Here is a 12,533-nt window from a genome sequence, read left to right as displayed (position 1 = left end):
GTGGCAGCCTGGCAGCAGGCAGGTCTTTTAAGCTTGCCTTAGTCAAAACCAGAGAGCCTCCAGCTTGAGCTGGTTTCTGTCTGTGCCAAGAAGTGCGACCAGGGTCCCCTTGAAAGCACACTCAACTAGTTCTGTCATTCATTCCCAGGGTGGGTAGCTTAGAACAGCCCAGCTCTGCAGGTTTGCCAAGTCCATGACCTCTGTGTAGAAGCTCACTGGGTCTTTTCCCTTCAGCAGAGGACGAAGGGAGTGGAGCTGGCAGCCATTTTTTTCCCCAGTCTTCCTGACTGTTCTAGCTCACACATGGTTAATAATTGATGAGGCTAGTGGCCTGTGGCAGTATCCAGCAGCCACTTCCTGCCCTATTTGCTGAGTAAACAGGCACCCTGCCTTAGCTGGGTTTTAAACTTGTTCCTCTGGGAAGGGCACTGCTTCCCTGAATCACCAGGGAGGGGAGGCAAGGACAGGGTTGGTGCTCCTGTTCTAGAGATTTTGAAGCTTCCTCCCCCAAGCCATGTCCACCCCTACATGCTGACGTCAACCTGAGTCCTAGGGTGCCTATTAGTGGAGTATAATTTATCCCTAGGGTCCAGGTGGGAGGCTTCCACCCCGAGCAGAGGCTGAGGCCAAAAGAAAGCACAAACGGGAGACGACCGGACTTTTAATAGCATAGCTCCAGCTCCAGACAGCAAGATAGACAGCAAGCTACGCAAAGCTGCCAGAGGTGCAATAGCACAAACAACTAGGAGATTGCCCTTGTCCCTGCCCAGCCCCCAAGTTTGTGAAGTGGCTGTATGCCCAGAACTTTGGGCCCGCCCAGCCACCATTCCCAAATCCTCAGTGTTCAACTTAGCCTGGGCCAAGCCTTGCTTTTAGAGCTGTTGAGTGAAGCAGCAGCAAGAAGAATAAAGTACTCCAACCATCCAACATAAGCTATCAGACATTTCAACAAGTGAAGACATATCTTGCAATAGCTTGTAGCTAGACAGACAGGTCCAGGATTCGGTCCTTGTTTCTTTCCTATCCTGGGTGTCCATAGGACCTTACATCAAAGTCCTTAGGTTCATACTTTCTGGGCTCATTGTGGGGCCTCTTGGCAAGTCTCACTGTCAGCCATGTAAAGGTAAAAGGTCATGAGCAGCAAATATCGGGAGGTCGCAGCCAAAGCAGAATGGGGGGTGGGGGGGACAAGCAGAAGCTCAAGCAGTTGCAAAGGGACAAAGGGGACAAGAAACCATGCAAGGAAACTTTTATTTCGAAACGATTTTGCAATAAACAGTGAACAGGTTCCAAGTAGCTGTCTATTCTTCTCCCTCATCCTCGTCCTCATAGGAGTCGATGCCTACTTCCTCATAATCTTTTTCCAGGGCAGCCATATCCTCTCGAGCCTCAGAGAACTCACCCTCTTCCATGCCCTCACCCACATACCAGTGTACAAAAGCCCTCTTGGCATACATCAAGTCAAACTTGTGGTCCAGGCGGGCCCAGGCTTCAGCAATGGCGGTGGTGTTGCTCAGCATGCACACTGCACGCTGCACCTTGGCCAGGTCACCCCCAGGCACCACAGTGGGTGGCTGGTAGTTGATACCAACCTTGAAGCCTGTGGGGCACCAGTCCACAAACTGGATGCTGCGCTTCGTCTTGATGGCAGCGATGGCAGCATTCACATCCTTGGGCACCACATCTCCACGGTACAGCAGGCAGCAGGCCATGTACTTGCCATGGCGAGGGTCACATTTTACCATCTGGTTGGCAGGCTCAAAACAGGCATTGGTGATCTCTGCCACTGACAGCTGTTCATGGTAGGCTTTCTCTGCAGAAATGACTGGTGCGTAGGTAGCCAAGGGGAAGTGGATGCGAGGGTAGGGCACCAGGTTGGTCTGGAACTCTGTCAGGTCCACATTGAGGGCCCCATCAAAGCGCAAGGAAGCTGTGATGGAGGAGACAATTTGGCTGATGAGGCGGTTGAGGTTGGTATAGGTGGGGCGCTCAATATCCAGGTTACGGCGGCAGATGTCATAAATGGCCTCGTTGTCCACCATGAAGGCACAGTCTGAGTGTTCCAGGGTGGTATGGGTGGTCAGGATGGAGTTGTAGGGCTCCACTACAGCCGTGGACACTTGTGGGGCTGGGTAGATGGAGAACTCCAGCTTAGACTTCTTGCCATAGTCAACAGAAAGCCGCTCCATCAGCAGAGAGGTGAAGCCAGAGCCAGTGCCCCCTCCAAAGCTGTGGAATACTAGGAAGCCCTGAAGTCCTGTGCACTGATCAGACTGAAAGGCAAGGAAGAAAGAGCAATATATAGGTAGGGTAAAGGCCTGAGGAACTTTCTAGTTTTATAAGTTCTAAAGTATCTCAGATGTTAGGACAAAGACTGAATGTCCCCTACGAGCATCAAATTCTAAAACAAAACTAGTGATGATCCGAGACACGGATCTGAAAAAACAATTTTCCTGAGCTCTGAGTCCAAAGCTCCCTCCCTGTCAGGCTGTATGTAGTCTCACCAGCTTGCGGATCCGGTCCAGTACTGGGTCAATAATCTCCTTGCCAATGGTGTAGTGACCACGGGCATAGTTGTTGGCTGCATCTTCTTTCCCAGTGATAAGCTGCTCTGGGTGGAAGAGCTGGCGGTATGGGCCATTTCGGATCTCATCTGAAAGACCATATATCACGTTGCTACGGCAAAAACCACATGACTAGCTCCTTCCTCCTCCCCACCCACAGAGTGGCAACTGAAGCCAGATAGATGAAAGAGCTAGCTCATCCTTCTGCCAGCATCTTGGGGGGTCAACATCCATCTTCAGCTTCAGATAAAATTAAAAGGCTTTAAAGATCACAAAAACCCAGTCAAGACATTCTTTGAAAGAGACACCCTCCACCTTCCTCAAAAGGGAAACCTGCTTCCCATCCCCGCTCACCAATTACAGTAGGCTCCAGATCCACAAAGACTGCCCGAGGCACATGTTTTCCAGCTCCAGTTTCACAGAAGAAGGTGGTGAAGGAGTCATCCCCTCCACCAATGGTCTTATCGCTGGGCATTTGCCCATCAGGCTGAATCCCATGTTCCAGACAGTAGAGCTCCCAGCAGGCATTGCCCATCTGGACACCTGCCTGCCCCACATGGACTGAAATGCACTCACGCTGAGGGATACAGAGAAGGTCACAGCTTAAGTCCCCATCCACAACCACCCACTTCATTAGGTTCTTTCCCACCCTCTTGCCTATTTGAGATTACTCAGTTGGTAAAAGTATGGTAAGGTTGGGGCTACACAGAGGTCAGAAGCAGTTGGTAGCCTCTCCCGTCTCCTCAGCACAAGACTCCCCCAGATTGGAGGCAGCCATCAGGGCAGACCAACCCCTTAGCCTACTTCTCAGTAGAGAATTTATCAAGTGAGAGCTGTATAATCCTGTTACATCCACAGTATACCCAGAGAGGGCAGAGAGGACATGTACACGTGACAGGCAGGGCTTCAGCAATTATAATGGGAGTGCGGGGAGAGAAAGGCACAGAGACAGAGAGGGATATACACGGAGAGACAGACTTTCCAGTTGCTTCCAGTCTGTGCAGCTTCTAGAAATATGTTTTACAGTTTATAGCCAACAGCTTCCTACCTGGATAAGCTTTGCTTTGAAGATTAACTAAAATTTCTCACAACCCTCTCTCCTTCTTCCCTGTGGGCAAAGAGGTGTCTCAACCTTCCATCTGGTATCAACTGACCATTCTGGCCTTCGGGATGCTGGAACCTCCACTTTAAATTCCATCTGGCCCTGAGGGATCAATCCCATCTGGCTCCTCTCCCCACCTCCACCCCCACACTCTGCGTTGCTTCACCACCTCCATCCTCGCCTCAGCCCGCATGGAAATAGCAGCGATAATGCGGGGAAGCGCTGACTGCTGACGACAGGGGCAGGCAATACAGGTGTACATACTAGAGCCCTGGCAACTTAAGGCTCGCTCAGTCTAGGTGGTCCGCAATTTAACCCCTGCAACACCCAGGTCTGTAGGACCTGTGATCCTCCCTTTCCACAGCCAAATAGCGCGTGGGGGCGGGGTGGGGCACGACAATTTCTAAATACCCAGAAAAGGAAGTAGAACCTGCTAGGAGGCCCTTGAGGAAACCCGCCTTGCTGCACAAGGCCAGGGGAGCGCCATCTGTACCTGGGCCCTACGTCTGCTCTCCCACTGGAGTCTTTCCAGTTACTTCCCAGCTGAAAGCTCGGATTGGGTTTCTGCCCCCGCTCCGGGCTATAAATACAACCCCCCTTCATACACCTCTTTCCCTTCCCCCGCCAACCTGGCCTCGGCTGGGGCCGTAGATCAGCGCCAGCTGTCTCTGCCTGTCGGCCGAGCACCCGCACTCGGGTAGGAGGGGCCCGCTGGCCTCCCGAGGCCGAACCCCATTCCCGCCACCCCTCTAGGCTCAGGAGGGGGTGCTGAGTCATGTGGGGGGGGTGTAGATGGGAAGGAGGCACACTGAGGAAGACGGGGTGCAGTACCAAGTAACCCCTAACACCAACCGGCGCCAAGCACGTGTTCGGTCAGTTCCAGGGACTCACTCAGGGGGTATGGGTGGCGGGGGCAGCCGAACAGGACTTCTGCCGCTCGAGGAGAGCACTGGGTGCAGGACCTCGTGACTCCCCTCAGGAGAGTTGGGGCACAGACGAACAGGAGGACACTACAAGAGGGCTCCTCTCTGCTAGTGAAGCACCCTCCCTCAGTCCCCAGCTTCTGAAGGTGGACAACACACTAGGCCAAAGTCACCAGGAGGGGTGGGGGAAGTGCAAAACTCTTACATCTCCTGGAGACTCGGAATGTTAAGGAAAGGGTCCTCAGCATCTCTAGAGGAAGATTTCCCAGAGGAGCGGGACATATTATTTATAGGACCAGAGAGATCCAGGTGGGGCCTCACTCACCATGATGAGTTTGGGCTGTGCGTCTCACGTAGAGTCAGGGCCACGAGTCTCGGTGAGATCTGCGGAGCTATCTGCGGAGCTGCAGTGCCGCACCACTCTTATAGGCAGGAGGCGGGACCTGCGCGCTCAGCCCGCCCACCATGGGGCGAGGCGGTCTAAAGACTACACCCCGTCAGGATAGGTGGCCACCAGGAGTGAAGCCTAGTTGGATCCCCTCCCCTTGCCGCTCACCTGTCGGGTTTGGCTTAGAAGCTGCGGCCCATATTCGTTCCTAGTTTTGAGCCGACACCCCGGATTCCGAAGGTCCGAAGCAAGGACGCAGGGTGCGGTGACACAGCGTGTCTCGATTGCACCTGCGTCATGCAGACGCCCATGGTGCAGGTGTTCCGATTTAGGGCGGATGAAGCTCAAGCAATCTTTCAAAAGTGGCTGTCCCCGGCCTTCTCCGCTGTCCTCCCAGCGTCGCCTCCCGGGCTCGGGCGGGTTGGGCAGCTGGGACTGGTCGCCCGAGACCCCCTTACAGCAGACCGCCGCCTGCTGGTCCCCGGCCGAGATGACAGGCTTTCGCCCACACCTGTGGGAGGCCGAGGACCTAGAACTACAGAGCCTGAGCCCCAGGGCGCCGATCCGGTAGACTGTTCCTCAAAGCCGAGAGCTGCAGCCAATCTGTGAGGGCCGACGCGGGAATCTGCCACCTTTCACTGGCCACTCGCTGGTCAGAGGCTCCGTCATTACCGCCGTCACTATTAGTGAGCTCCCGCCACGACCGCCTACCTGCTGCGGTGGGGCACAGAACCTGGAGCTCCTGGAACAGCATCTGGACGTCCCTATGCAACCTTGGGCAAGTGACTTAGCGTCACTGAGTTCTTGGCTTGTACAGTCGAAGAGATTCTTCCATTCTGCGTTTTATTTCCATTTCGCATTAGAACAGGCCTTTCTAAAAGCTATTTTTGCTTTCTCAGATATACATCACTCCCATTGGGGGAAAAAATCCCAAAAAAAATCCCTCAGGAGGAGGTTTTCATGCCCATAAGAAATCTGACTCCCAGGCTAGTCATCACTTGAAAAAGATTTCACCAACATTTGTTCCCATTCTCAGGGACAGAGCTGTTGCCAGCATGACACAATGTGGTAATATATACAATGTGCTAATATATACAATGGTGGCAAACTTTCTATCAACAAAGTAGCTACTGGCATTTGACTTAGAGAAGACATAGAATACAATAAAATTTCACAAGGTTTCTCTTTCTAGTCCTTGACATATGGTTAGGAGAACTAAGGTTTGTTGGGAGAGGCTGATGTGTCTGGTTCCGTTGGTAGCATGTTTGTCATCATTTGTGAAGTTCTGGGTTCAATCCCTAGCACCAAGTTTGGGGGAGGGGCTCATTGGTAAAAAGAAAACGGACAAGGGCATTTGGTTAAGCTGCTGGCAAACATGGGTCGTGGTCTGGGCAAAGGAAGGAGTCCTGATGACCACAGGACACAATGGCCACTCTGAAGGCCTTCTCTTGTTTCCTATGAAACCACATAGCAGAAGGGATAGAAAAGATCTGAATCATCAGGCAAAACTCTAAACCCGTTTGGCCTTTAGATTCAGCTCTTCGTTTGTAAAACTGAGGTGACCACTTTAAATCATGAGGCCCAGACAGGCGCAGGACTGTGTACACACCCAGCAGAGCAACCCATAAGGAACCACCTGAGTCTTCAGAGTTTCCACTCACACTTAGTATATGCACTGCACTTCAGTGTGTGCTGTGTTGTTTGTGAACCAAGGCAAGGGCTATGGTGTATTCTTCTTTGGGTCCCTGGTTCTTAGTATGATACTTAGAACATTTGATAAACATGTATTCATGCAATGAACCGTTGGACTTCAGAGATGGGCCCTCGGGGAGTTGCGATTGAGCAGTTGATAGACCAAAGTCTCTCTCAGAAATGTTTTACTCTGCTAGGGGGTATGGCTTAGTTGTAGAGAGGTTGCTTGGTGTGTACAAGGCCCTGTGTTCAGACCCTAGAGCTGCAAAAAAGCAAATAAACAAAAGAAGAAAGGTTTTGTTTGGATTTCACAGTGTTTAGCATATGAAAAGATCAAGGACTTTGGGGTTGTGGTACCCTCCAAGTCACCTCCATGTCAGAAGCGTCCCTAGGACTCAGAGTTTTCACATACTTGTACTCATGGCTAAGGTTGGTTGCTGTTATGCAGTGATGATGGACGACTAGGTCAAAGGGGAATAGGTGGGGTCTGGAGAAGTTTATGCCTTTGAACTCCCATCAGGGCTCATGTGGAGCATGCTCTTGCTTTAGTCATAAAAACATCCCCCTGCAGTATTTCTGTCCATGTGTGGGGAGCCAAAGAAGGCTGAGTGAACATAAAAGGGGTGAATGACACCCTGGGCCAATGTGCATTTTTGACGTGGGTTCAGCCATGTCAGGGACTAACACCTCAGAACCATGGGAAAGAACCAAAGCTTTCTTTGGTCAAGGTAGGAATAGCAAAGCCTTCCTCTGGTCCAAGCAGGAATGATTATGAACTGTTGGCCAAACTAGCAACCACAGCTTCCCTGGATGTTTATAGCCGGAGCCCGCTCCCCTACAGAGCCTAACCTCTCTGCCTGTGCTGGACATAAGAACATGCTCGGGTTCTAGTTCTTTCAGTAGTTAGTGGGGCTCTGTCACAGTGCTCACTGTCCACCCAACCCTAGATTTTCTGGGCATGTGTCTGTCTGTTTTCATTTACTTGACTTGGTCAGGTTTCCATACCCAAGTCTCAAGGGCTACACTACCCATGGAAACCCACTGGAGATTTTTCTGGAGGCTTGTCTAAGCACCTCTGCCTAGCATTTATCAAAATCTTCAAATGATAGTGGAAAGTATTTGACATAAACCATATTGCTTACACAGTCTATGTACAGTGACTGTGCTACTTTATGACCTGTTGTTGTTGGAGATGGGATCTCCTTGTGTAACCCAGACTGACCTTAAGCTCATGCTCTTCCAACCTTAGCCTCCTGAGTGTGCACCAGCACAATCAGCTAGGGTTTTCATTATAGCATATCTACTTTGGGATTGTTGAATGTTCATTGCATAAGAATTGTAACATTTCTAAGGGTTTACAGAAAGCACTACATTGCATGCTCACACAATAGTGAAGGCAAAACCTTATACTCCCCTCCTCCAACCCCTTCTCTATCTACCTCTTTTTGTGAGACAGGACGTTTGGGGTTACAGGTGTATGCCAACACACCTGACCTTCCTTCCTACTCTTTTATTAGAATTGGTTTTGGCTGAAAATAATGGAATACATGTCTAGTCATGGCTTAAACAATGCAGATATTCATTACCCTGTTAGAAGTCAGAGTGGGGCTGATGTCACCAATAATTCCAGTATTTCTAGCTTTCTCCTCTGGCATCAGTGGGCTGATGACATCTTTCCTCAGGATCACAAAATGGCTGCCTCAGCTCCAAGTGTCATGGCCTCATATGACGCTGTATTAAGGCAGGAAAGGAGAAAGATTTCTTATATCTCTTTTCATCTGAGAGAAAAATCTTCCCTTAAAGCAAACCCCCTGCAAGAAAAATGGAAAAGGAAGGGATGGGGAGAGACACATTAGCAGACAGCCTTATGTCTCAACATAAGGATGCCATTCCACAACCAACCTCTGAGAAAGAGGGAGGAAAGATCTAGAGGGATCTAAACTCTCCCCCTGGGTCTGAACAATTGGAAAGGCGATTACTCAAAGAGAAGCTGGCCAAAGAGTTGGGATAGGGCAGGGAAGGCTGTTTGGGAGGGCCTTGGTACCCTGCCTTAGTGGGAGCTAGACTCACTTTCTCCTGCTACACAATTAGTCCAAGCCACAGTCCCCCATGCCTGAAAAGTCACCTCCCAGCAGGGCTGTGGTCTACTTTGATTCCCAATAGCACATTCTTCACACAGCTATGATCTCTGCTCCCCACCCCCACCCCCTGAACACAAATGTGCTGGCCTTTGTGCCTAAAACATTAAGCCATTGAGGCTTTTCCTGTTCTCGGAGCCCTTCTTACTCTTGCCTTTCCCTCCCACCTTTCATTTCTTTGAACACACTAGGCTTGTTACTGTCTAGCAAGTCTTGCTTGGCTGTTCTTTTAAGAGCAGCCTTTCCAGGTTTTTCCTATAGCATTATTATTATTTTATTATTTTATTATTATTATTTGAGACAGAGTTTTAATATGTAGCTTTGGTTGACCTGGAATTTACTATGTAGAATGTACACCAGTGTTGGGAGCCAACTCCTAGCAGAAAGTGGCTATCATCTTTGCAGCCATCTCAGGCCATATACCCTTTTACAAGAGACTTGTTTTGAAAGCAGCCCACAACAACTGAGCACACTCTGATAAACATCTTGTTTTGCTCACATATCTTGTTTTGCTGTTTAGTGCCCCCCAGCTGCAAGGTGCACATGGTAAAGTGTTTTCAGCTGTGTTCCCCTGCTTGTCCATGGCTGCAAGACGATAGCCACTTTCTGCTAGGGGTTTCTTGGAGACATCACACAGGGTTTAATTTTCAAAACATTAAAGAATTTAAAAAATGCAGTGTCACAATATGGCACCACTGCTCCTTTTACTCTTGCAATCTTAGAATCTACTAAAGAGGAGTGGATGACTCCTGGAGATTGGAATATGTTAGTGAGAGCAGTTCTTAGTGGTGGTGAGCATCTTATTTGGAAATTAGAGTATCATGAGAATTGTAAAGAGACAGCTAGGAAAAACATTCAGGCAGGCAATGGTTGGTCCTTTGATGCCTTAGTAGGAGAAGGGCAATTTGCTTCTAGTGATAACCAGATGCAATATGACCCAGGATTATTTGCTCAAATTTAAAATGCAGCCATGAAGGCTCGATGTAAAGTCCCAGTAAAGGGAGACCCTGGTACATCTTTGACAGCAATCAGACAAGGGCCTGATGAACAATTTTTTGATTTTGTTCATCAAATAATGACAACAGCAGGGAGGATTTTTGGTAATGCAGAGTCAGGTGTAGATTATGTGAAACAACTTGCACATGAAAATGCCAATCCTGCCTGCCAAGCGGCCATTAGATCCTACATGAAGAAGACAGACCTTACAGGGTATATCAGACTCTGTTCTGACAGACCCTCCTACCAACAGGGCTTAGCTATGGTGACTGCCATGCAAAGACAATCAGTAAGAGGTTTTTTTTTTTTTTTTTTTTTTTTTTTGGCAAGTAGAGGCAAAAGGGCCTGTTTTAAGTGTGGCAAGCCTGGACACTTTGCAAAATATTGCAAAGCAAAAAATGGATTAAGCCAGAAACAGCACAGAAAACAGCCTGGGCTATGCCCACATTGCAAATGTAGAATGCAGTGGGCTAATGAATGTAGATCCAAGATAGATGCACAAGGAAACACCCTTTCCCATAATCAGGGAAACAGGAACAGGGGCCATCCCCAGGCCCCCAACCAATGCAAGCTAAAACAGGCTTATAGGTAGATGAGTTTTATACCAGCAAATAACAATCCCTTTCAGAACTTAGTCAAGCAACACCAGGAAACGCAGGACTGGACTTCAGTTCTGTCACCCACACAGTATTATCCCCAGAAATGGGACCTCAGGCCTTACCTACAAGAGTGTTTGGACAGCTCTATCCAAATGTGTTTGGCCTGATAGTGGGAAGAAGCAGTGCTACTATGCAGGGACTACAAATTTTTTCCTGGAGTTATAGACAATGATTATCAAGGTGAGATTAAGGTAATGGCCAAGGTAATACAGAATATAGTCACCATTCCTACAGGAAGGAGGATAGCTCAACTATTGTTACTTCCATTGTTCCCTACTAATCACAAATATAAGAGTCCTAAGAGAGGGGATCAAGGCTTTGGCTCCTCTGATACGTTCTGGGTACAACCTATAGTTAAACAAAAACCTATGATGACAATATGGCTTGATGGAAAGGCATTCCAAGGCTTGGTTGATACAGGGGCTGATGTGACAACCATAAAACAAAGTGATTGGCCCGCCACCTGGCCTCTGACCCCAACCTTAACCAATCTAAGGGTATTGGCCAAAGTCAAAACCCACAACAAAGCTCTAAGGTGCTGACTTGGAAAGATAAAGAAGGAACTACAGGGAATATACAACCCTATGTCATCTCCAGCCTTCCCATTAATCTCTGGGGTCAAGATCTGTTATCCCAGTTGGGATTGATTATGTGCAGCCCTAATGAAGTAATCACAGCTCAAATGATAAACTCTGGATTCTCCCCAGGGAAAGGATTAGGAAACAGTAAAGATGTCTCATCCTATTGAGGTCCATGGTAACACTGGAAGAAGAGGCTTGGGGTATTTTTGATGGGGGTTACTGATTCAGCTGCACCCCTAGGGCATTGTGCTGATCCTATCACCTAGAAGGGAGACCTGCCCATCTGGTGTATCAGTGGTTCCTAACCACCAAAAAATTACAAGCTGCCCAGTTGCTAGTGCAGGAGCAATTACAGGCAGGACATTTAGAAGAGAGTAACTCTCCCTGGAATACCCCAATATTTGTCATTAGGAAAAAGTCAGGAAAGTGGAGATTGTTGCAATACTTGAGGGCTGTTAATGTGACCATGATTCTGATGGGAGCCTTACAACCTGGACTGCCCACACCGGTTGCCATACCTTTAGGTTATTATAAAATAGTTATAGATTTAAAAGACTGTTTCTTTATTATCCCCTTGCATCCTAATGATAGAAAGCACCTTGCTTTTAGTGTTCCCACTATAAACTTTAGAGAACCTATGAAAAGATATCAATGGAAGGTTTTGCCTCAGGATATGGCCAACAGTCCTACCTTGTGACAAAAGTTTGTGGCCTCCACAATAGAGGGTGTTAGAACAATACAGAAGCAAATCTGTATTTAATGGATGATATTTTAATAGCAGGAAAAGATGGAAAACAGGTACTCCAGTGCTTTTGATGATCTTAAAACAGCTTTACAGACTGCAGGGTTACAGATAGTACCAGAAAAGGTACAGTTACAAGATCCATATACTTATTTAGGATTTCAGATTAATGGTCCATGTATTATTAATAGTAAGGCCACCTTTAAGACTGATTCCCTTAAGACACTTAATGATTTTCAAAAACTATTGGGAGACATTAATTGGCTACAACCACATTTGAAACTCATAACAGAAGAATTGAAGCCTCTGTTTGATATTCTCAAAGGAGATTCTGACCCTAAGTCTGACAGGGCTCTAACAGAGGAGGGTAGAAAAGCCTTACAGAAGATTGAGAGTGCTATTTCATCCCAATTTGTAACTCATATTAATTATTCTAAGGCTTTATATTTTCTTATTTTTAACACTAAACTAACTCCTACTGCAGTTTTTTGGCAAACGGTACTCATATTCTGGGTTCACTTTCCCTCATCTCCTTTATCCATACTATGCAGCTGTAGCTGATATGATTATGTTAGGCAGAGATAACAGTCAAAAATATTTTGGAAAAGATCCTGATGTCATAGTACAACCCTATACAAGGCATCAGGTTGATTGGCTTATGCAGAGTTCTGAAGTCTGGTCTATCACATGTGCCTCATTTGGTGGTCAGGTAGATAATCATTATCCACCAGATAAATTGGTTCAGTTT

The 12,533-nt window shown here is 48.0% G+C and overlaps 1 protein-coding gene across 3 annotated transcripts; it reads right to left on the bottom strand.

Moving 5' to 3' along the window:
* Positions 1-1,232: 1,232 nt before the first annotated feature.
* Tuba4a (tubulin alpha 4a) lies at positions 1,233-6,024 on the bottom strand. 3 transcript variants are annotated; one of them, XM_034497860.2, is made up of 4 exons: positions 5,146-6,024; positions 2,919-3,141; positions 2,505-2,653; positions 1,233-2,273 (listed from the first exon to the last, which is right to left on the bottom strand). In XM_034497860.2, exons 2-4 carry the CDS (start codon positions 3,097-3,099, stop codon positions 1,302-1,304), a joined length of 1,302 nt encoding a protein of 433 aa, XP_034353751.1. In that variant the 5' UTR covers positions 3,100-3,141; positions 5,146-6,024; the 3' UTR covers positions 1,233-1,301. The 3 variants fall into 3 exon arrangements, with proteins under 3 accessions (XP_034353751.1, XP_034353750.1, XP_076787754.1); XM_034497859.2 differs by having other exon boundaries at positions 4,915-5,312; XM_076931639.1 differs by lacking the exons at positions 2,919-3,141; positions 5,146-6,024 and having other exon boundaries at positions 1,233-2,128; positions 2,505-2,647.
* Positions 6,025-12,533: the final 6,509 nt, after the last annotated feature.

The sequence above is a fragment of the Arvicanthis niloticus genome, chromosome 3 (genome assembly GCF_011762505.2).
Source record: "Arvicanthis niloticus isolate mArvNil1 chromosome 3, mArvNil1.pat.X, whole genome shotgun sequence".
Taxonomy (NCBI): Eukaryota; Metazoa; Chordata; class Mammalia; order Rodentia; family Muridae; genus Arvicanthis; species Arvicanthis niloticus.
Note: the sequence above shows the minus strand (reverse complement) of the source record. Positions and strands in the feature narration are given on the sequence as shown.

Bases quoted from the DNA above. Each gene is read 5' to 3' on its own strand.
- Tuba4a (XM_034497859.2), bottom strand. The intron at 2,654-2,918 runs GTGAGCGGGGAT...ATGGTCTTTCAG, and splicing joins TCTGGAGCCTACTGTAATTG to ATGAGATCCGAAATGGCCCA. The intron at 2,274-2,504 runs GTGAGACTACAT...CTTGCCTTTCAG, and splicing joins TGGACCGGATCCGCAAGCTG to TCTGATCAGTGCACAGGACT.